General features: G+C 50.8%; 1 protein-coding gene across 7 annotated transcripts in view; it reads right to left on the reverse strand.

Annotated features, from left to right (window-relative positions):
* NACC2 (NACC family member 2) overlaps positions 1-23169 on the reverse strand; it is a 94865-nt gene that overhangs the window by 24816 nt on the left and 46880 nt on the right. For 6 of the 7 annotated variants that reach the window (XM_054284446.1, XM_054284447.1, XM_054284448.1 and 3 more), the window contains 3 exons: positions 22854-22959; positions 22329-22426; positions 18548-20465 (listed from right to left, as the gene is read on the reverse strand). In XM_054284446.1, the coding sequence (XP_054140421.1) occupies positions 19966-20465; positions 22329-22426; positions 22854-22959 (704 nt within the window). In that variant the 3' untranslated portion in view covers positions 18548-19965. Of the gene's footprint in view, positions 1-18547; positions 20466-22328; positions 22427-22853; positions 22960-23169 lie in introns of those variants that run through there. The other variant, XR_008483593.1, reaches the window with a different exon arrangement.

Raw genomic sequence — 23169 nt, forward strand, 5'->3', positions numbered from 1 at the left:
TGCTCTGACTTATTTTCCCACTCTTTCCTGCACCTGACACACTCTGGGGTTTTTTAGTGTTAAATACACTATTAAAGGGGGTTTGAAATGAAAAATGGGCACTGGGGTTGATGGATTTATGAGATGGAGCTGTTCTTGTTTGAAAATAAAAGGAATCTGTGGTGTGTTCGTCCCTGAGAGCAAGCCCTGCACTGTCCATGTGTGGGGTTGGTTAAACAGCTGGAACTGAGATAAATCCTGCTGGAATCAGGCCCAGAGACAATAAAGGCAATAAAGTGTCGTGTGAGGAGGAGCTGAGAGCTCTGCAGAGCCAGAGCTGGAGCCCGTGGAGGAGCAGGGTTAATTTGGGGCTGCCAAAAGCTGTGACAGGGAGCCCCAGCCCAGGGCTGCCTGTCCCTGCTGTTTGTCCTTGTTCTGCGCTGGAGCAGAAGCTCCCAGAGCTCCAAGGGGACATTTCCCATCCCATTTTCCAGCCTGCCAAAGAATCCCAGCCCTTTCCGCCGTGCCCAGCCCCAGAGCCCACGAGAGGGAGCAAATTCCTGCTCTGCAAACTCCTCCAGCAGCAGCTCCCGCTGGGAATAATCCCATGAATTTCCCCAAAACCACAGCCCTGGAGCTCCTGGGTGACACCAAGTCCTTGTGATGGGCTGAGCATGACACCAAACCCACCCTGAAAACTTCTCTTTCCCGCTGATTCCTGGTGGTTTTGCTGCTTCCACCTTTTCCCTGCCCCATGGAGGGAGCTGAAGTTTGGGGCTGGCTCAGGAGGTGCCACCCAGAGCCCTGGAGTTGGGGACAACCAGGATAAAGCTTTGCTTGGAGTTGTTTTAAAGCAGCCAGGGAGCAGGGAGTGATGTCCCAGCAGGAGAATTCCAGAGATCTGGAGCTCCCGGTGTGCCCAGGACCTTCCACAGCCATGCAGGGTCTCTCAGCAGCCGCTGCTGCAGAGGAGAAGCAATGTCTGGGAAAAATAAAAGAGATTTCTGCTCTCTGGCCATCTCTTGCACTGAAGCAGCTCTTGCCTAACAGGAGTGGAATACTTTATTTCTGTGCTTTGAATGCAGCTCCAGTGTGCTTGATAAAATGAACCCATAAAATTGCAAATATGAGGCAATTTGACTACTGATGGCTAATGCATCACAAGGGCCCAGGGAATGGGAGCATTTAAAAATACCCCATCGAAACACTGGGCACTGCCTCCTTGCCTTGCTCCACAGCAGAATAAATAAACAATATGTGTCTATTACCTTGGTATTGTCCAAAGCCTAAAGAATGAGTGCACAGTGTGCTACTTGCTTTTTTATGGCTGATCCATTATGCCCACAGACCAACGTGGGAATGAGGAAAGGGGGAAGCAAGAGCTCTTTCCCTTGGAGGAAAGGCTCCTCTTGTTTCACATCCCCAGGGGAATGATTTTCTGACCTTGACCTGGGGTCTCCTCCAGTTTTGGGGTGCCAGCAGAGCCAGGGGAGAGGGGACAGAGCCCACAGCCCTCAGACACCCCTGGTAGTGCAGGGAAACAGTGAGGGAGCAGCTCAAGATCAGTGTTGATTCCTGCAGGAAACGAAACCCCAGGGAGCTGACAAGGAGCACAAAAAGAGACTTTTCACAGGGGAGGGATGCCAGGACAAGGGGGAATGAGTTCAGACTGACAGAGAGCAGGGTTAGGTGGGATCTGAGGAGGGAATCCTTGTCTGTGAGGCCCTGGCACAGGGTGCCCAGTCCCTGCAGTGCCCAAGGCCAGGCTGGGTGGGGTTTGGAGCTCCCTGGGACAGTGGGAGGTGTCCCCGCCATGGCTGGGGTGGGATGGGATCACTTTTAAGGTCCCTCCCTACCCAAGGTGTGGGAGCAGGACCTGTGCCCTCCCCAGTCCCATTCCTGGGCTGGTTTCTCCTCCTGCAGGGACTCCAAGAGCTGATTCCAGAGCAGGCAGAGCTGGCAGAGTGGGAGCATCCAGCCTGGGGGAATCCACGCCAGCACACCCCGTAATCTCTTCTAAATTGTCTGAGAGTGGGAGGAATAAAAGAGACTGAAAATTACACACCTTCCCCCCCCACCCCTCCCAGCTTTTCCTGGGCAATCTCAGAATTTATGGAGACAACTCCTGTGGGATGCTCCATCATGTCATCCAAGACTTGAGTATCGACTCCTCTCGCGCCGCCGCCGAGGGAAGAAATATGATAACGGGTGGGATAATGAAGCGGACATGTTTGCTCCAAATCAAAGCTGCTCTCCCTTCAGCCAGGAGAAAAGGGTAAAGAACTTCCCCTTCACGATATTTTTCTCAGTAATGCGTTTTGACAATTTAATTTAGAAGTCATAGAGTAGCGAAGACAAAGTCACCCGGTGGGTGGACACCGGCGAGTTCAGTTGCCTTTGTGATGAATTGGTGATAGTACAGAGATGACAAAACAACACAGGGGGACAAGGAGGAGGCTGGCAGCACTGTCGAGAGCAGGCACAGGATAAATTGAATGCTACACTTCATCCAGGAGCTTCAACATTCCCAGGCATCCCGACGTAATTTATGAATTGCAATTAGCATTTTATTACGGCTCGTGCCCCAGCTCTGCCTGTCACTCGGGTTTAGGTTTTGCAAGAGTTGCAGAGCCAAGTTTTCCCTAAGTTTAAAGCACCTATTTATTTAAATTGAAGTGATAAGTACTCTCAGGAGCTGGCTTTGCTGTTCTCCAGGTGGAGAGTGTGGATGGGTTTCTGGTGGGGAGGTTTTGGGGCTCTGGTGGCACACACGTGTTCTGCTGCTGTCCCAGGAATGCTGTGGGATTGCTGTAGGATCAGCAGCACGGCAGCCCTGGGCAGCAGCAGGACCAGTCTGTGCCCCACAGCCCCAGTTTGGGCTCTGGGCTCTGCCCCTGCTCCCCACTGGGCTCTGACTCCTCTCTGTGCAGCTCCTGCAGAGCCCCATCCTGATCTCTTGGGTCTGATGGCTCCCAGATTTATTTCTCCTTTACCTGAGACGTGGAAACTTCCTTCTCTTGCCCTTTGGTGACTTCTCCAGTGGGCCAGCAGAGGAGCAGCCACTCCTGCTCCCTTTTCCATCCCATCTGCTTCCCTTGCCCTGCAAACAGAAAATCACCTTAAAAACCTTTCTGAAAACGGTGTTTGAAGCTGGAAACTGGGGGACTTTGTGGGCAGCAACCACCAAATTTCCAGCCCTGCTTCAGGACCCAGAGCACCCCAGGAGGAGCCAGGCAGGGTCAGGGATCCCCCTGCCCACCCAGCTCTGCCTGGAGCTGCCACCCCCATGCAGGGACACAGATCTATTGTACAATTTAACTCCAGAGTCACTCTGAAAGGCCCCTGACTGTGTTCAAAACGACTCTGCAGGTTGTTATAAATATACAAAGCTTTTTGTGGGGATATTCATGAAATTCTATCACCACTTACCCTGGCTGGTAATGGCCTTGTTTATGTATGGGCTCTCTACCTGGCTTTGCAGCCTCTCCAAACACAATTCCATTACAGTGTTTAACTGCTCTATCAGTGTAGTACTTAGCTCTCCCTGCTTCCCAGCACAGCTCCTTAATGACCAGGGAAGGTATTAGGCACTGCAGTTTGTGAGTATTCAAAAGAAAGTTCAAATCTCACCATTTCTTTATTTTAAAATTCATGGAATTTCTAAGTACCAACTTGTAAGCCATGACCAAACAGTCATTTCTTCCTTAAACAGCTTTTTTTTCCTCCCCCTCCCTCCTCTTTCTCCTCCAGCAGTTAATGTGATCTCAGCACAGCCCTGCAGGTGCCAGTCCCTGCTTGTCCCACTGAGTGTCCCCAGCACCCTCGGGGTCCCCAAGAGCAGCCACAAGCAGGGGGGCATCACCCTGGGGGCACTGGGGGCTCACTCTGGGGTTTGCAGGGGCTGTGCCCTGCCCAGGAGTGCTGGGGGAGCAGAGCAAGGAGGGGAACAGGATTAGAATTGAGGAGGATATTGAGAAGGATGAGCAGTACCTGTGCGAGGAGGGTGGCAGGATCAGGCCCCTGGTGGTGCTGGGGACACAGCAGGGCTGGGAATTGTCCCCCAAGTCCTTCCTGGGCAGCAGCTGTGGTGGGGTGGCCCCAGATGCCACCAAAGCTGCTCCATCAGTGCCACCCTCGCTGCCCTGTGTGACCGTGCTCACAGGAGTTCTTGGGCTGGGGAAGGGATGAGGACCTGACTCCATGTTTCAGAAGGCTGATTTATTATTTTATTATATATATTACATTAAAACTATACTAAAAGAATAGAAGAAAAGGTTTCATCAGAAGGCTGGCTAAGAATAGAATAGCAAAGAATGATAACAAAGGCTTGTGGCTCGGGCTTTGTGTCTGAGCCAGCTGACTGTGATTGGCCATTAATTAGAAACAACCACATGAGCCAATCACAGACCCACCTGTTGCATTCCACAGCAGCAGATAACCATTGTTTACATTTTGTTCCTGAGGCTTCTCAGCTTCTCAAGAGGAAAAATCCTAAGGAGAGCATTTTTCATAAAAGTTGTCTGCGACAGCCCTCCACCCCCAAACCCCTGCCCCACAAACCCAGCACATCAACCTTCTCCTTTTTGGCACTGCATGGATCCAGCTCCCAAATTCCTCCCCTTCACCTTCATATCTGGAGCCCCAAAGTCCCACTTCCCACAGAGAAGGATGAATTCCCACCTGCAGCAGGCACGGCCTCATCCATCAGCTGCTGCTTAACCTGGGCTGCCACCGTGGCACGGGGTGGCAGGAGGCAGCTGGGAGGGTTTGCCTTCTCTTTCCAGCTGATTGAGAGCATTTTCTCCTTCCCTTGCATGTTTTGGCAGCATGTCACGATTTAATTGTTGGAAACAAGAGCAGGAAATATTAGCAGCACCGGCACAATAGGATTTTAATTTAGCTTCAGGACAGAAATGGGGCTCTAGCAGAGTGCCAGGCTCCAGGATTGCCTGTGACTACGAGGAGCCTGGAGTTTGCCTAATAGTTTAGCACAACTGGGGTAATTCTGCAGGGATGTGAGGGACTTAATTGGGCTGATGCTTAAACACCCTGCTAATGCGAGGCACACTGCGTGCTCCCAGCATCGTTATTAAACAGCCCATTTCCCTTTTTAATGATCATCCTGGATCACTCCAGCAGCCATCAGCCAATAGTCCCGGACAAATAAACATCTGTCTGCAGTGCTGCCACAGCTGGGGCAGCTGCTGGGGCGGGGAGAGAGGGACAGCAGTGCCCCCAGGCCCCAGGGACCCCAAATCCCCCCTGTGTGCCCATCCTGGGGGGCTCACAGGTTGGATGGGCCCCCAACACCGCCCCTTGGGCCACCACTGTGTGCTCAGGCAGGAGGGGCCTCCCCACCCACCCCGACATTGAGGCAAAATATGGGGCACCACTGAATTATTCACTTGGCGAGAGGGGCTCTCAGGACGGCGTGTTGCTCTTGTGCAGTGTAATTAATAGTCTTTAGATTAAATATGAAATCATTCCTGCTCATTAATAATTCAGCGGCAGCGTGGCGATCTGTGGAGAGCAGCAGCACTTCATATTCCTCCCGAGTCCGGTGCCTGCAACGCTCTGGGGGAGGCAGCCGCCCTTTCATCCATCTCAATTACAGCTGGGGCTGCTCCTTTCCTTCTCTGGGTTTTGCAGAGGTGAGAAACTTCCCTGCCCCTCCTGGGGCTGCTCTGCGTCCACTCACTGCCAACTGAGTGCTTCCCAAGGCGTCCGTGGGCAGTGCCAGGAGGTTTTGGGATGGATGGAGCTCAAACACAGCTTCACCCTCCTCCCCGTGGGCCCTGAGTGCGCAGCCCACAGCCAGAGGGTGGTGGAGGGATGGGAAAGAGCTCCCGGTGGCTGAGGTGCCTGTAGTGACACTCCTGCCATCATCCTTGACCGCGGTAGAATCACCAGCACCAGCTCCACAAAGCCAAAACTCCACAAAAACCTGCAGTTCCCACTCCCAGCTCCACAGAAACCTGCAATTCCCAGTCCCAACTCCCCAAACCCTGCAGTTCCCATTCCCATCTCCCCAAACCCTGCAGTTCCCATCTCCCCAAACCCTGCAATTCCCAGTCCCATCTCCCCAAACCCTGCAATTCCCATCTCCCCAAACCCTGCAATTCCCAGTCCCATCTCCCCAAGCCCTGCAATTCCCAGTCCCATCTCCCCAAACCCTGCAATTCCCATCTCCCCAAACCCTGCAATTCCCACTCCCATCTCCCCAAACCCCTGCAGTTCCCATTCCCAGGTCCCCAAACCCTGCAATTCCCAGAAACCAGGAGCTGCCCCACTCTCCTGCACCCCTGCCAGCCCCAGGCCCCTCTGCTGTGCTTTACAGGCAGGATGGGGACGGTGGGTTTTGCTAATGCTGACAACTACCATAATTTAGCTTTACACCTGCACTAAAAACAGAGAAAAAATTCATGTCCTGGGACATCTGTGACACAGTTGCTGCTGAGGGTGGATTTATGGGCAGCCCCAGCAGCTCCCAGCTAGGAAAACATCCCAGTGCACACGGAGAGGTGAAACAGCCTGGATTGAGTGCAGCCCTGCTGTGGGGACCAAGCCCTGCTCCAGCTGATCCCAGTGCAGCCAGTGGGATGGGGAAGGGAGGGAGGGAAGGTAAATCCCTGTCCTGGTGCTGCTGGTGGGCACAAGCAGCAGATGGATGGCTAAACCCCCCTGAAGATGGCACCTGGAGCAGCAGGAATGATTTGGGATGCCAGGCTGTGCCAGCAGCAGCTCCAGAGAGTCCCTGCTTCTTGCAGAGTGCCATAATTCCTGTTCCCAAAGAGCAAACAAATGTGAGACAGCTGCTGCAGGAAAAACTGAAATCAAAACCCTGGAGGCAGGAGGGAGGAGGGCAGGATGAGGCTGATCCCAGCTCAGGGCAGGAATTGCAGCCCTGGGCTCGCCTGGCTGCTGGCAGCAGCTCCAGGGGTCCCAAATGCTGAACGTCACCTGTCCCAAACACTGAATGCCCCAAATGCTGAATGTCACCTGTCCAAAACACTGAATGCCACCTGTCCCAAATGCTGTCACCTGCCCCAAGGAGCCCCAACACCTGCCTGGCTGCTGTGACCTTTGTAGAGCCCTCCCAATTCCCCACAAGCTGCTGCAAGAGGAGGAACTTGTTTGCACACCTGGCTGGCTTTAAATAGGTTTAATTCCTATTTTTAAATAGGTTTAATTCCTATTTTAAACAGGTTTAATTCCTATTTTAAGTAGGTTTATTCCTCCATTCCCCCGGTGAGTGAATGGCTCAGCTGAGCCCACGGCTCTGGGAGCAGCCCTGGCAGGGCTGGCACTGCCCGGGCACCAGGGCTGGCACTGCCTGGGCACCAGGGCATTGGCCAAAAGCAGCCAAATGCTGCTTCTGTGGGGTGAGAGGATGTGGGGTCATGGATGGAGGAGGGGCGGCAGGAGGCCAGGGACACTTTGGGGGGGGCAAAAAGCCTCCAGAGGGGTCCCATGGTATTGGGCATCCTCCCAAGAAGGGCTGGTCCATAAATCCCCCCCGATGCATAATTGGATCCCCACATCCTGTGGGGGGATGTGGGACAATTCCGGGGCAGGGTCCATCCCCAAATCACCCCAAAGGTGCTGATGTCCCACATTGGGTGTGAGAGGAGCCAAAGCCAGAAGGACCTTGAGCATCCTGAGGTGGCAGATCTCATCCTGAGATACCCAGGAGGTGACTCCTCTTTGAATTGGGCACAAAACCAGGCAGGGATCGCAGGGCAGATTTCCAAGACCTGCTTCTTTTGGAGACCCTTCTGCGTGGTCCAGGGGGATGGAAAGCCAGAGCCATGAGGGAGCATGTTAATGAATCTGGAATCCTTCTTTTCGGGTAGTGCTCGCTCATAAATGAATCCACTTTATAGAGCCATAGCAGGGAGGAAATGACTGCTCGGAGCCTGATTTATCTGCTCAAATGCTTTGTAGTACTTCAGATTAATAAAAATATTTAATAAAGAATCAAGTTGGTTTATGCAAAGAGAATCACATCCCCTGTATTTTTATTACTGAAAAATTGGAAGCGGGAAGGAATAATGATATAAGCTACTGTATAAATGACAAAAATACCCATTCTAGTTATATGCATTGCTGTACAATCTTTTTCTATCCTATAAACATAATATATTCTTATGCCTATTTCAACTGATTCAGTAGTCATATGCTGCATTGTGCAGTTTAATACCATCCCGTCCTCAACAGCTCTGGCAAGTGATTAAATAAGAAATAAATTTTGCTGTCATTGCATTTAAAATCAAATCAAGGATCATTTGTTACCCCAAACGAACCAGTTATCCTGCTCTGCTCATAAGGAGGCTGCTGTTTGCTGAAGCATTTAGAAATGTATATATAGTAAACTCTTTGCATAATGGCTTGTACTGTAATATGATCTTTATGAGCCTCCCGCTCCGGAGACGCTCGGCAGTGCCAATAAACAGCACATTGCTTTTTTAATTTAAAGTTATAGGTATGAGACACTCCATGTTCTCCTTGTGCTCCTCCGAGCCCTGCTGGCTGTGCCAGGGAGCTGGGGCAGAGCTCTGTGTCCCCAGTGTCCCCCAATGTCCCCAATGTCCCCCAATGTCCCCAGTGTGGCACCTCAGTGGCACCCCCAGTGCTGGCAGCTCCTCCCAGGGACAAACCCAGCCTGGCCAGACCCCAAACACGAAGAGAATACACCCAGAAGGCACAGACAAACTGTCCCATCACCAAGTGCATTAAATTTAATGTCACCGCCTCGTTAATGGCCCCTCACGTTGTAATGTGTAATATAAACTTACAAATTAATCGTGGTACCTCTGAAAGCTTCTTTAGCTGCTGCCAGAATGAAACCTGGCTAATAACCATCATTTCAGAGTCCTTTATTCTTAGAAGATTGTGTCTGACCAAACTCCTTTTGTTGGCTCATTATCTTAATTCCTCTCCAGGAATTCCCAATTTTTGGCCACCTCCACATCCTCACTAGGATTTACCTGAGAGCAGCTGCTCCTTCCTCTGGGATTTCATCCACAGGTGGGTCTACACCTGCCTCGTGCTCCAGGTGAGCAAAAGCTTGTGGAGGGAACCTTCTTCCTTAAAAAGAAAAAAAAACCAAAGCATTTTCATTAAAAAATGACCATTGTAAGGAAAACTAGGTTCCTGGGGCGCCCTGTGTGGGTTTGGGCATCACCAGTGGCTCCCAGCACCTCACCATCATCAACAGACCCACAACAAACCCCTCCAAACCCACTGGGTAAATTATTTGTTGCAAATTATTTGCTCAGCTTTAATTATCAAGTTTTGGCAGCCATTAGTTAAACCGGTAAATTTTATTATGGAGAAAACAAAAAATCACACGGCTGACAATAATGAGGATGAACAGGCATTTAATTATCCTTGTTCTAGACAGAACAATTATTAATTTTAAACTGCAAAAACTCATTTGGAAAGTTTGGAGTCTGGAGAATTCTGGTGGGGAGAGGGGATGTTGTCTGTGGTCAGCGGCTTCGTTAATACCAGGAGCTCCAGGAAATCAATTCCTGCACCAGTCTCTTGGGCAGGGCAGAAGTAAAACCAATAAACTTGTGTGTTTGGGGCTGTTAAAATAGATTTGGAGTCGCTCCTTGTCTTGGTTTGGAAAGACAGGAGTCTGCTAAGGAAGGCCGGAGCCTTCCCTGAAATGGAGAATGTAAACCCTCCCCACCCCTCTGAATTGCTATGAATTTTAACTTAAGGGGCTCTCAGGCAAAAATATGGGAGCAGGAAATAACAGTTATTTAATAGGGAAGGGGGGGGAAAAAAAGGATAAAATAAACCATGCAGTTCACTAGAACAACACTGACAGAGTCAGAACCCAACCTGACACCTGTGGGTCAGGGTGTTGGTGGCAGTCCCATTGGAATTGTGGCTGCAGCCCTCCTGCAGTGTCAGGGGTGGTTCTGTTGGAGCAGGGATCTGTAGAGAAGGATGGATTCTTCCTCTGAAGGTCCAGTGGAAGGAGAGGCAGCTGCTGTTCCTCTGGGGAATCCCATGGAGAAAGCCATGCTGGTGTCTCAAAACCTCCAGATTATATCCATGTAGGAATGTTTGGCTCCTCCCTCTGGATTATATCTGGGTAGGAATGCTTGGCTCCTCCCTCTGGGCGGAGCATCTCACAATGGGATGTTATAGTTCTTATCAGCCATGCAGTGACATTCAATAGCTGTTATCAGCAATGTCCCCTCCCAAGGGAGGTGTGAATGTGGACACTCAAAGGCAAACTGCCCACTTGACAAAGGTAATCTGCCATACAGACGGTAACTGAAAACATCTTGCATGGCAATCTTCAACACTCCCGCACCCACTGCTGGCCCAGGAAGGGTTTGGGGTCCCTCTGCACCCAGCAGGACACAGCGAGGGGGATCCCCCCAAATTTGGGACAGCACAGACCCCTCCCCTCAGACCCTTCCTCGGGGCATCCTCAAGGAGAAGCAAAACCCCCCAAAAATAAAAGCTGGGGGCATGAACCTGAAGAGGGGAGGAGCAGCTGGAATCTCGTCATTCATCCCCAGTGGTCAGTGGCACAGATAACATTTTTCAAAGTGTAATTGCAGTCAATTGTACTTTCCCCCCAGTGCCCGTCAGCTCAGCTGGGGTGATAAATGTTGGCTTTTAAGCAAGAACGGATTGATTATTAATAGCTTAGATACCAGTTACAGGAACTGCAATAAAGCTAGATTTTAATTTCCCTCTCTATTAAAGGATCTCATGTTTCATTCAACGTAGAGGGAAAATGGGGGGTTTTGCAAAGATATTAGATTTACTGCCACTGTAAAAGATCATTGATGCACCCAACCCTGGGCTGTATTTGATTTTTCAACAAAAGGCGGCTCAGGGGGTCACTGAGCCCCCTGTGCCCAGCCCTGAACCTCCCTGGCATGAGGGAGCAGAGGATTTCGTGGAAACCCAGAATGGTTTGGCTGGAAGGGACCCAAAGCTCATCCAGTGCCAGCCCTGCCATGGCAGGGACACTTTCCCCTGTCCCAGGGTGCTCCAAACCCTGCCCAGCCTGGCCTTGGAGCAGCCACAGCTTCCCTGGGCAGCATTTCCACATCTCCAGAGCTCCTGATCTCCCTCCTGTGCACTCCTGCTCCCCATCAAACCCCAAAATCCCAGCAGAAAATCACTTAATCGGGGTAAGGATGTTTTGGCTGTGATTTGTGTCTGAGTCAGGAGCAAAAGCATAAAAGCTGCCTTGACTGAAGAACAGAGTTGTGCATTTTAATCTCTTATAACTTACTTTTATGATGTAATTCTGAATTATGTTATTGCATTTGTATTTAGAGAGCACACCAGATGGTGCATGCAGTAACACTTTAAATTAGGGTTTCCCAAATACACATTAAATTTAGATTTAATAAGACAGTTATCACATGGGAATTAAATACCAATTGATTATTTGGAAGGTGCCACATCTCAGCAAAGTGTGCAGCTCCTGGCACTGCAGCTGGCACAGGGGAGGTCTGTAAAAAAAGCATTTAAGATCCTTTGCTGCCACCGATTTATTTTTTTATTATTATTATTATTTTTATTATTATTATTCCGAGCCACAATGTGCTGCTCATAGACTGCGGGTAATTTACTTTTCTAATCAAATTGATTTCCATTCAAATGAATTCTCTTGTCCATCTCCATTCCAGTAATGTTATTTTAAGCGTGAGCTCTGTCTTGGTACAAATGTCTAATCAGATGGGGAGATGCAGAGGGCAGCCTGGTGTGTCCTGGTGAATCACTCACAAGCGAAATTAGAGATGCTTTTAGGTGCAATAATTTATGTATTGTAACTTCTGGTGAGGCCCAGTGAGTGAGATTACATTGCCCTCCTGCATTTATCTGCCTTGGTTTGTGGCTTGGCATTTCTGCCTCTCTTTTTTCCCCCATTTTTGCCCTGCCCCTGAATTGGGCTGACATAATTCCTCTCCCAGAGGGATGAGGGTTGGTCCCACAGGACCCTGCCCAAACCTGGCAAGAACCAGACCCAGCAAGAGGGATTTGGGTACCAAAACATCAACCCTGCCTCACCCCAAGACCCACCATGAGGGATTTGGGTACCAAAACACCACCCCTGCCTCACCCCAGCCCCAGCCCTGCCAAAATTCGAGTTCCTGCCTCACCTGAGCAGCCCCTCGCTGGTGGCAGCTTTCCTGGGGCAGTGCCTGCATTGTCACCGTGTCACTGCAAAGGCCAGCATATGAAATGCCCACCCCTGCAATGCCCAGACCCTTCTGTCCCTGGGCTGCTGATCCCTGCTCCCAGCGTCCCTCCAGTTTTGTCCCTGGAGGCCCCCGATGGGCACAACCTGCACCTGTGTGGGTGTGAATAAAGAGCCAGACTCAAAGAGTTGGAGCAGGTGCAGTGCATCTCTCCCTCTGGAGCAGATCCCGAGGAAATTAAGGCAGGTGAAGTCCTAAGAACACACCAATAACCGATTTTTACTGCCCTGGGGAGGAGCACACCCATGGGTGCCCCATCGCCTCTCATCCACCTCCCTCTCATTCTGGCGCTGCCAAAATCACAACCCCACCCCAGGCAGGGGGGAAACGCCTGTTTTATAACAATAGCAATAAAAACAATAACACCAATGCACAGAAAATCCCTTTTCCACCCCCAGGCTCGCTCCAGCCCCGCTCCCCTGGCGCTGCTGCCGCAATCCCGGGCCCAACCGGCCCGAGCCAACCCCCCCTGCGCATTTTCCCTCAGCACATTTCTACAGCAACATCGTTTACTTGGTTAAATAACTCATTTATCTTTTTATACTCTCTGCAGATCATAATACACCCACTCTGACAATGCCGCACACCAAAGCCCTAATTTTAGCGCTGGTGTTTAGAAGTAATCAGTTTGAAATATTGGAGCGGGCCTACAATGGGCTTGGTTTTTTAAATTTTTTTTTTTTTTCTTCTTCCCCCCGTGAAATACTGACGTTTGCAAGAAAGCTGCTCATAAGGAAAATTCTGATTATAACAACTCATTTAGAATAAATCAGTTTGAAATGGTTTATGTAACGCGGCGGAATGCGCCGCGCGCCAAGCATCCGAGTTTCTGTGTTTTTCCTTCCCAGTGAGATGAGATTAAATGAAACCCCAAATGCAAGTGGTTTTGGGCACTTCTATTTTGCTAAGCTGTGGAAAAGCAGCTTCTCAGCAATTTTATGGCCAATTGGGTTGGGGGGGTAAAAAAAGGGTAAAGATTAGAGAGAGGAGAATTACCACTGAGAAAGGAGAATTACCAACACCCCCAGCCCTCTCTGCCTTTGAAACTTTTCCCCCCTCCTCATCCTAAAGACAACAACAACCCCAGGACAGCCCCATCCTGGGCAGAACCTGGGATGCTGCTTGGAGCTCCTGGTGCTCCATCTGCCCTGCTGGTGCCTGGGTACCTCCCCTTGGAGCAGGGGAGGCAGCGCTGCTGCATCCCCTGAGCATCCCCAGAACATCCCCCAGAGCATCCCCAGAGCATCCCCCAAACATCCCCTGAGCATCCCCAGAGCATCCCCTGAGCATCCCCTGAGCATCCCCTGAGCATCCCCCAAACATCCCATGAGCATCCCCTGAGCATCCCCTGAGCATCCCCAGAGCATCCCCTGAGCATCCCCAGAGCATCCCCCAGAGCATCCCCTGAGCATCCCCCAGAGCATCCCCAGAGCATCCCCTGAGCATCCCCAGAGCATCCCCAGAGCATCCCCTGAGCATCCCCAGAGCATCCCCAGAGCATCCCCTCAGCATCCCCTCAGCATCCCCTGAACATCCCCCAGAGCATCCCCAGAGCATCCCCAGAGCATCCCCTGAGCATCCCCTGAACATCCCCCAGAACATCCCCCAGAGCATCCCCAGAGCATCCCCAGAGCATCCCCCAGAGCATCCCCCAGAGCATCCTCTGAGCATCCCCCAGAGCATCCCCAGAGCATCCCCCAAACATCCCCTGAGCATCCCCAGAGCATCCCCAGAGCATCCCCTGAACATCCCCCAGAGCATCCCCAGAGCATCCCCAGAGCATCCCCAGAGCATCCCCTGAACATCCCCAGAACATCCCCCAGAGCATCCCCAGAGCATCCCCTGAACATCCCCCAGAGCATCCCCTGAGCATCTCCTGAACATCCCCCAGAGCATCCTCTGAGCATCCCCAGAGCATCCTCTGAGCATCCCCTGAACATCCCCAGAGCATCCTCTGAGCATCCTCTGAGCATCCCCTGAACATCCCCCAGAGCATCCTCTGAGCATCCTCTGAGCATCCCATGAGCACCCCCCAAACATCTCCCAAACATCCCCCAGAGCATCCCCTGGGACATCACCCTGAGAATCCCCCAGAGCATCCCCACCCTGCCCCAGGGCCCTGGGACACCCTCTGAGGCCTGGCAATATTGTCACACTGTCCCTTGGGGGATGACAGGAGCCTCCTGCCCATTCTCAGAGCCTGGGGAAGGATTTTCCCTGGTGGAGAGGAGGGGAGCTCCCAGCAGAGCAGAGCACAGGAGGGTTTCAGCTGCTGCTGCATCCTCCAGTCCCGGCCCCACTCTCTGGCAAAGCCCCAAATTCATTTGGGAGCGCAGCAAATTCAATTTAAAATAATGATAATAACAACAAATATTAGTTTTTATAAGTGGAGGGAGGGAGTGTGTGTTGTGTCCAGGTAAAAAAGCCAAAAGATGTCCAAACCACACCAGGTGAGGCCTAAGGCAGGGAACTCCAAAACCCCAAAATTTGGGCAAAACCCTTCAACTGGCCAGATCTGGGGGTTGTTTCATACCTTGAACTCCAAAATCTGGGCAAAACCCTTCAATTGGCCAAATCTGGGGGTTGTTTCATACCTTGAAGTGCAGCCTGAGCCATCAGAGCCCCCTCAGCATCCTTTAACAACCCCTTGCTTAACACTGCCCACCACCCAGAAAGACAAAAACCAGAACAAAGGAAACCTTTTAATTGTAATTTACTTTATTATTTTGTAAATGTGAATTTTACAAAGCGTTTTACAATTAATGATCACATTGGGTTGGTTTTTTTTGTTTTTGTTTTTTTTTTTAAATTGATTTTTTTCATCATATGAAAACAGCTATGAGCACAGTTCCAGCTCGGGGGGGGGGGTCTTCATGTTTTCTCTCTGTCTTTTTTTTTTTTAGTTACTGATATATCGTGTCAGCCATGGCTACAAAATAACAGTCTGAACTATACAGAGTAAGAGCACATAAATACTAGTGAATAATGCATGGTAAAAAATAAAATAAAATAAAAATAAAAAAAAAAGAAGCTAGCATCGTTCGTGGCTGAGACAGTTGAGGAACATAATTCAGTGGTACTGTGAGATTTCCTTACAGCACAGAAAGTATTTTTAACAGTCATGAATTACAGTACTACTTAATACCCTATGAAGACGCTTTAAAAACAACCTTGTACTTGAAGTCCTTTTTTTTTCCCCAAACATTCTGTCCAAAGGATTAATGTTCTATTTGAATCAAGTGCCATCCAAATGTTCAAGTCAAAAATATTTATACATTTATACTCAGTTGTTTTTTTATTATTTATTAATTATTTCATTTACTTTTTTTTTTTCTTTATTCTTGTCTGCTAAAAATAGTATTGCAAGTTTTGGCTTTTTTTTATTTTATTTATTATAACGTTGACATAAAAATCACGATTTTTTAAATCTTTTTTTTATTTTTAATTTTTGTGTGTGTGCAAAACGCTTTTAAACAGTGGAAGAAACTGGAGGAGGAGGAGGAGTGGAGGGGTTTCCAATGTGAGCGTGTCCCACTCGCCCCCTCGCTCGCTCCCAGCACGGTTTGGCGAGCAGGAACACTTGGAACAGCAGTTGGGTCCCGGGATGGCCACGGGGGGCGGCGGGGACAGCTGGGGACACTCTGGGGACACTCCGGGCTCATCCCGGCTTCCCACGGCTCCTTCTCCACTCGCAGCGAGCGACTGCCAGCAAAACAGGGCTGGGGACAGGGCTGGGGACAGGGCTGGGGATGGGGACAGAGATGGGGACCGGGATGGGGAGAGGGATGGGGGGACAAAGATGGGGAAAGGGATGGGGGACAGGAATGGGGACAGGGATGGGGAGACTTGGGGGACAGGGATGGGGACAGGGATGGGGATAGCCCCGGGGGACAAGGATGGGGACAGGGATGGGGGGACAGGGCTGGGGACAGGGATGGGGGACAGGGACGGGGGACAAGGATGGGGACAGGGATAGGGGAAAGGGGACAGGGATAGGGGACAGCCCCGGAGAACAAGGCTGGGGGACAGCCTTAGGGACAGCCCTAGGGACAGCCCTGGAGGACAAGGCTGGGGCACAGCCCTAGGGACAGCCCCGGGGGACAGGGATGGGGACAAGGCTGGGGACAGGGATGGGGACAGCCCTGGGGACAGCTCGGAGGGCTCTGCTCCCCAAAGCCCGCGGGCAGTTCCAGTTTCGGGGCGCTGCGGGGCTCCAGCCCGCGGTTCCCAGCCCGATCCCCCGGAGCTCCCAGCCCCAGGAGCCGCTGCAGCTCCCGGGAAGGGCCGGCAATGTCCCCGTGTCACCGAGCGCCAGCGGGGGTGGCGGAGGGAGGGTCATGCAGCCCCTCGGCTGTGCGAAGCGGTGTTTAATTAATTAATTAATTAGCGCTAACGAGGAGGAGAGGAGCTGGTCCTACGCTACGGCAGCTGCGGGGAGCTCGGGCGGTGCTTTTACACTCTGCGCTCGTTAAAGGTGCTTGGTATAACTTTAGATATAGAATATACAGGTAATATTGCTAATAGTCAAGCATAAGAATAAAGGTGCAGACATACCATAAATACTGATGCTCTGATTTTACACTGTCAGACCTAGATGAATGCAGTTTCCTATTCACATTATAAAGCAGCCCCAAAATTCTAGAATTTAAAATAGTGTCGTAAACAAAGAGGAGGAAGGAGTCGGTTATGATCTGATCTTCTTAATCTGTTTTCCTTGGAAAAAAAATGATCAAAAAATTCTAAGGCACTCAGGAAAGCCGCATACAATCGATGGACTGCTCTGTTCTCACCTTACATTCAGTTTTAAGGGGTTATTTTTTTTTTGCTTTTTTTTCTGTTGTTTTTTTTTTTTTTCTCGGAAGAATACAATCATTACCATATAACATTTTCAAACATATCATTAATCCTCCACACACAGGAAACATTAGTGCAAAATGCTTGCCCTCATCTACCAGATAAGGAAAAACCCAACGCCCTTCACATTTTAGAAGTTTGCCTTCCTAATAATAATAATAATAATAATAATTAATAAAACAAACCCAAATCAGGAAAAAAAAAAAAAAAAAAAGGAAATGAAAGGAAAAAAAAAAAAAGAAAGGAAAAAACCCCAAAATATACAGGAAGTTGTGCTAGGTATAAAAATATATATTTTCACTGTGCAACTTGACTCTCTCCAGACTCTCTGTCCTAAGCCATTCAAGTACTTTGCTGCTGCCCCCCCGGTGGCCCCCCTGGCTGTGTGGGAACAGGTTTGGTCCAGAATTAATCCCTCCAGCCAAGTGCAGCCCCCAGCTGGGGGGCTCAGCCTGCTCCCCACCCCCAGCGAGTGCCAAAAAAGGAGGAGGAGGAGGAATCCTCTGCAATATCGTTTCTCTCTATATTTATATTTATATATATGCACACAGACACACACACAAGGGACAACTTTTGATCTCCGGCACCCGGAGCCGCTCCCAGCTCGCCTCAAGCTTTTGGCAAACCCAAAGGTTCGGGGATCAGGAGGGTCCTCAGCCAAACCTGAGCCCCACCAAGCTGGCTGAGCTGCCCTCCAGCAGCTGTCCCCAGGGCCAAGGAATTGCTGCATCCCCAGGGATGGCTGGGGACAAAGCCCCCGAGCTCAGCCCGTGGTCCCCGGGCTTGTTGAGTGACGTGGGTAAAGTGCAAATAGAGCCGTGCCCATTCCCACTTCTCCGAAGCATCCCACACCTCTGCACCTGCACCAGCCCCCAAAACCTGCTCTGGGGCGTCACAGTCCCCCCAAAAAGCTGTGCCAAAACCCAGCATGGGGCAGGACTTCCCCCATCACTGATTGGTTGTGTCGGGAGCAGCGGCACAGGCTGGGCAGCCTCGTTAATTACGATGCAAAAAAAACTGCTTCAAGTATCAAAGAAAACGAAACAAATGGCCAAAAGCTGGGTTATCCTCTCCCCACTCCCCCTTTCCCAATGGAAATACAAAGAAGGAAGAAAACCCTGAGCAAAGCGCTGTCTGGATTAGGGAATCGAAGCAGGAAAGAAAAGAGGAGCACAGCCACAGCAGCCTAGAAGTGACTCTTTGTGCACCTTGTTCCTCGTCCCCAACGTGTTAGAGAACAAGCTGCAAGTGTCATTAAAGCAGGTCGTTAAATCACAGTAAAAATAATCATCATTAAAAAAAGGAAAGGAAAAAAATAAGGAAAAAGCCAAACTTGGCTGTAATGTCCCTGTCCCCATCCCCTGGGGGCACCCCAGCAGTGCCATCCCCGTGGGACCCCCAGCACTGGGGGGAAGCTGCAGTGTCCCCTTGGACAGACCCTGCTCACTCTGGGGTTTTGAAAGGGGAGGGACAGAGCAGGTACCTGCTGCCATCGGGCTCCAGGGACACCCCCAAGTCCCATCCCGAGGCCACCAAAGCCACCACAGCCTGGGGACATCAGCCTGCAACAAGAAGAACAAAGACAAATAACTCCACATCGGGTTTTCCCCACAAGGGGCACGGGAGGGTGAGCAGGAGGCAAAGCGCTTCCTCCTCCCCAAAACCTCTTCACAGAAGGGCTCAAAGATCATTTTGTCTTTTAATTTTTGCATCCAATCCACTCCAAATTATTAAAAAGTGAGAGCATGGTTGGCCAGGGGAGGAGGGAGGGGCAGAGGGCGAGCTCTGCACGCACTGAGCTCTGCCTCCGGTGCGGATGCTGCCAGGAGCCAGCACCAAGAGACTCCGTGCCCTTTGGAGCAAGAACAACGTGCTCTCCATGCTCAGATCCCTCCCTAAATCCCTTCACAGGCTCAGGGGGGGCTCCTCCCCTCCCAGTGGGTGCCCCAGGACCTGGGGTGCAGAGGGGTGACAGATCCTGTCCCCCAGGAGTGGGGACGTGAAGGCGCCAACACGGAGAAGCAAAGGAAAAGGAGCGGCTGGGAGGGAGGAAGGGAGGAGGGAGAGAGAAACCAAACCCAAACCCAAACCCAAACCCAGCCACGTTGGGCAAAAACCAGACCACAACCACAACGGCAGCCAGGCTCTACACCTGCATCCCACACAGTCCTCCCGACACGCGCCAGCCTGAACTCCCACAGCGCCATCCCTGCTCCAGGGGGCTGAGGAGCCTCCCTGGGACAGCAGCACCCACGGCCAGGGCTCCCCGCCTGCCTCCAGAGGGGCCTGGCCACGATTTCACTGCCACGATTTCCCCCAGCCCGTCCCACTTGGCTCGAGCCCTTCCCAAGACAAACGCGGCCAGTCACAGCACCTGCACCCGAACACGCCTTGCTTTCCTGGTCAGTGACAAAACTCTCCTTCGAGGACAAGGTTAACGATGGCTTTACTTCTGAGCTGAGTGATGGATGGGGTGATGACGGGGTGGTGGTGGGTGGGGGGTGGCTAGCTTTTCTCCTCCCCTTCTTAAAACAAACAAACAAAAAAAGAAAAAAAAAAAACCAAAAAAAAAAGGAAAGGAAAGGAAAAAAAAAAAGAAAAAGCTACAATCTTATAGACTAACCTCAGGAATATCAAAAAAGGAGCCCAATATTTTTTTAAGTAGGTCGCCACAGACCTAGTCATTTACAGTATAACGAATGCGATTATTTCCTTCATAAATTTTAAATACAAGCAGAATAAAAATCACATTTTTTTCAGGCAACAGTAGCAGTTCAGTAGGTAAGTGGCTTGATCACATTTTTTTTTTGTTTGTTTCGTATTAGTAATGCATGCAAGCAGCTTTAGTATTACAGATCCCTTATAGGTGATGAAATGTTTGCTCTCTCTATAAAGTCCCTCCATAAGTACCATCCTGTCTCCTCACGGGGGTCTCGGGCCGGCTGGAGGAGCCCGAGCCCTGCTCGAAGGGTTGGGGGGTGCTTTGGGTTTCTGATGCCACGGCCTCGGTGGCAGCCGCCTCCTGGATGACGGAGCCGCCGCCCTCGGCGTCCTCGCCCTGCTCGAAGGACTGGCTGGACCCGTTGCTGAGCTCCACGTTCACCGTGCTAGTTCTCAGGGCTACGATAGTCCCCGCCTCGCTCCTCCTCTCTGCATAGATGCGCTGCTCGAAGGGCTGCGCCGCGCCGGGCTGGAAGTCGGGCTCCAGGGGGACAGTGTTTGTGGAGGAGCCCATGACGCTGCGGTACATCTCCATCCCCTCGGGCAGCATGGACTTGATCTTGGGCAGCCAGCGCTTGCGCACGCGCCGCGCGTTGGTGCACATGTCGGCCGCGATCACGTTCATCTCGCTCTCCTTAAAGCTCGGGGCAAAGTTCTGACAGTACACTGCAAAGACAGGGAGACACGGGGCTCAGCCTTCGGCGGGAGGGACACAGAGGGGAGCCTGGACAGAGCAGGGCTTCACCCACGGGGCTGAGCTCTCCACACTGACAGAGCTCCCCGGCTGGAGACAACCAGGAAGGTACGGACAAGAGGGGACAACCAGGAAGGTGTGAACAAGAAGGGACAACCAAGAAAGTATTAACACCCCAGAAGGGCCACTGTCGCAGACATAACTTATGAAGGTATGAACAAGAAGGGACAACCAGGAAGGTATGAACAAGGGACAACCAGGAAGGTATGAACAAGGGACAACCAGGAAGGTATGAACAAGAAGGGACAACCAGGAAAGTATGAACAAGAAGGGACAACCAGGAACAAGAAGGGACAACCAAGAAGGAACAACCAGGAAGGTATGAACAAAAAGGGACAACCAGGAAGCTATGAACACCCCAGAATGGCCCCTGTCGCAGATATGTTTTATGAAAAATCCTTTTGCTAGGATCTTTTCTCCTGAGAAGCTGAGAGGCCTCAGAAATGAAATGTGAACAATAATTATCTGCTGCTGTGCAATGCAACAGATGCATTTGTGATTGGTCTCATGGGGTTGTTTTTAATTAATGGCCAATCATAGTCCAGCTGGCTTGGACACTCTGGTCAGTCACAAGATATTATTCTCATTTGATTCCTTTCTATTCCTTCCTAGCCTTCTGATGAAATCCTTTCTTCTATTCTTTAGTATAGTTTTAATATATCATTTTAATATAATATATATCATAAAATAATAAATCAGCTTTCTGAAACACAGAGTCAAGATTCTCATCTCTTCCCCTACCAACACCACCACAGGCCCCTCACTGCATGGGGACCCCCACAGCATGTGGGGATGACCAAACCAGAGATGGACACACAAAAGATCCCGCAAACTCCCCGTTAATGGCTCCTAAACCCCCAGCACTGCAAATGTCAGAGCTGAGGGGCTGCCCCAGGGATTGTCCTCTGCCTGTCCCTCTCCTCACACCATCCCTGCGTGGCCCTGGCTGCTCCAGCATCCATCCCCGTGCTGGCACATGCCCTTGGAGCTGCAGCAGCCCTGCACTCCCTCGTGCCCTGCTCTCTGTGGGAGCCAAGCACCTGATGTTATGGGGCAGCATCCAAGGAACTGCCATGGTGAATAACTGTCAGCTAAAGCTCCTGCACAGGGAGAAATCCAGGCGGGAGGAACCCATCCCATACCCTGGCACACAGCAGCAATGCCCTTCCAGCCCCCCTCAGGAGGGACCAGGGCTGCAAAGTGCAGAGCTGGGACGCTCCAGGATAAAACTGCTAACAGGGAGCTGACTCCACCATGTTCAACCACTTTAGTGAACATCTGCCCTCTTCTCCCGTTCCCCCAGGTGCCACAGGTCTGCCAGGGCAGCTGGAAGGCCCCTGCACTTTACAATTAGGGAGGGGAAAGATTTCTCTTCCAAATCTTAAAAACTAAATGAGAAAAACTGTTTAAGAGTTTTGTTCTCCAGCACGGTAATATTTACACATAGATTTACTCCCCAGAATTCAGCCAGGCTGAGAGAACACAGTGATTTTCACTGCATATGAAGCCCATGGCAAACAGATCTTTCTGAACCCTTTGGGGTTTCCTCCAGCCCCTCCTGTCCCAAAACACTGCAGGTGACTGAGTGGGAAGTGGCTGATGGAGAGCAGATCCCACCCACATCTTCTCTGGGCAATCAAAAAACGATGCAAACTAAAAAATAAATTGATTTTCCTACAACCTACTTCCACCATTACCACACAACAGAGTGCCCTTCCCTGCCCAGGGCTGGGCCATGCTGTCCCACCCCAGCAGCAGAAAACCCCTCTCCTTACATTTGACTGCATTGAGGACCCTGCTGTCCAAGGGCTTCCTGCTGGGATCGCTCGTGGAGGACCTGATTCCAGTTCCACAGCTGTTGGCAAGAGTGTTCCTGTGGGGAGGCAAAGGATACAATAGAATATATATCATAAAATAATAAATCAGCTTTCTGACTCACTATTTATGAATATAAATATAAATGTAAATGTAAATATAAATGTCGATATAAATATAAATGTAAATATAAATATAAATATAAATACAAATATATGGAACATCCTGGGAGAGGGGACCAGGGCACAGCCACTCCCTGCCCTCCTCCCTGCAGGTGGGGCATCACCAGGATTTTCATGTGAGGAGTGGGAAATGTGCATGGAAACGGAATAAAGTCCTCAAGCACCACTAAGAAAATGCACAGAGCTGAGTGCAGAGGATGAGGCACTCCTGAGCCAGGGTTAAACCCCTGGAGGTGAAGGAACAGGGAAGGGATGCCCCGGCAGAGCACGAGGAGCAGCAGGACGGGACGGGACAGGACGTACCGATCGAAGAAGGTGGCCAGGAGACGTCTGAGCAGGACCTTGTGTTTGACACCAGCACATAAATGGCAATTCATCAGCTGCCCCCGGGTGATGTAAACACCTGAGCCTGCAAGGGGGAGAGGGAAATTCAGAATGAGCCCCTGACACAGCCACAGAGCCACCCCTGAGGCACCCACAGCTCCTCCTGGCTGCTGGGAGCCTCCTCTTCACCTGCTGCAACAAGGACAGAGGGGTTTCTGGAGAATCCTGACACATCCAGGCAATAACAACTCCTGATTTTATCTCTACAGACAGGAAGTCTATGGGAATCAAATGA

Source organism: Melozone crissalis, unplaced genomic scaffold, assembly GCF_028551555.1.
Source record: "Melozone crissalis strain CALT ecotype California unplaced genomic scaffold, PUWL_Pcris_2 ptg000041l_1, whole genome shotgun sequence".
In the NCBI taxonomy this organism is placed as follows: Eukaryota; Metazoa; Chordata; class Aves; order Passeriformes; family Passerellidae; genus Melozone; species Melozone crissalis.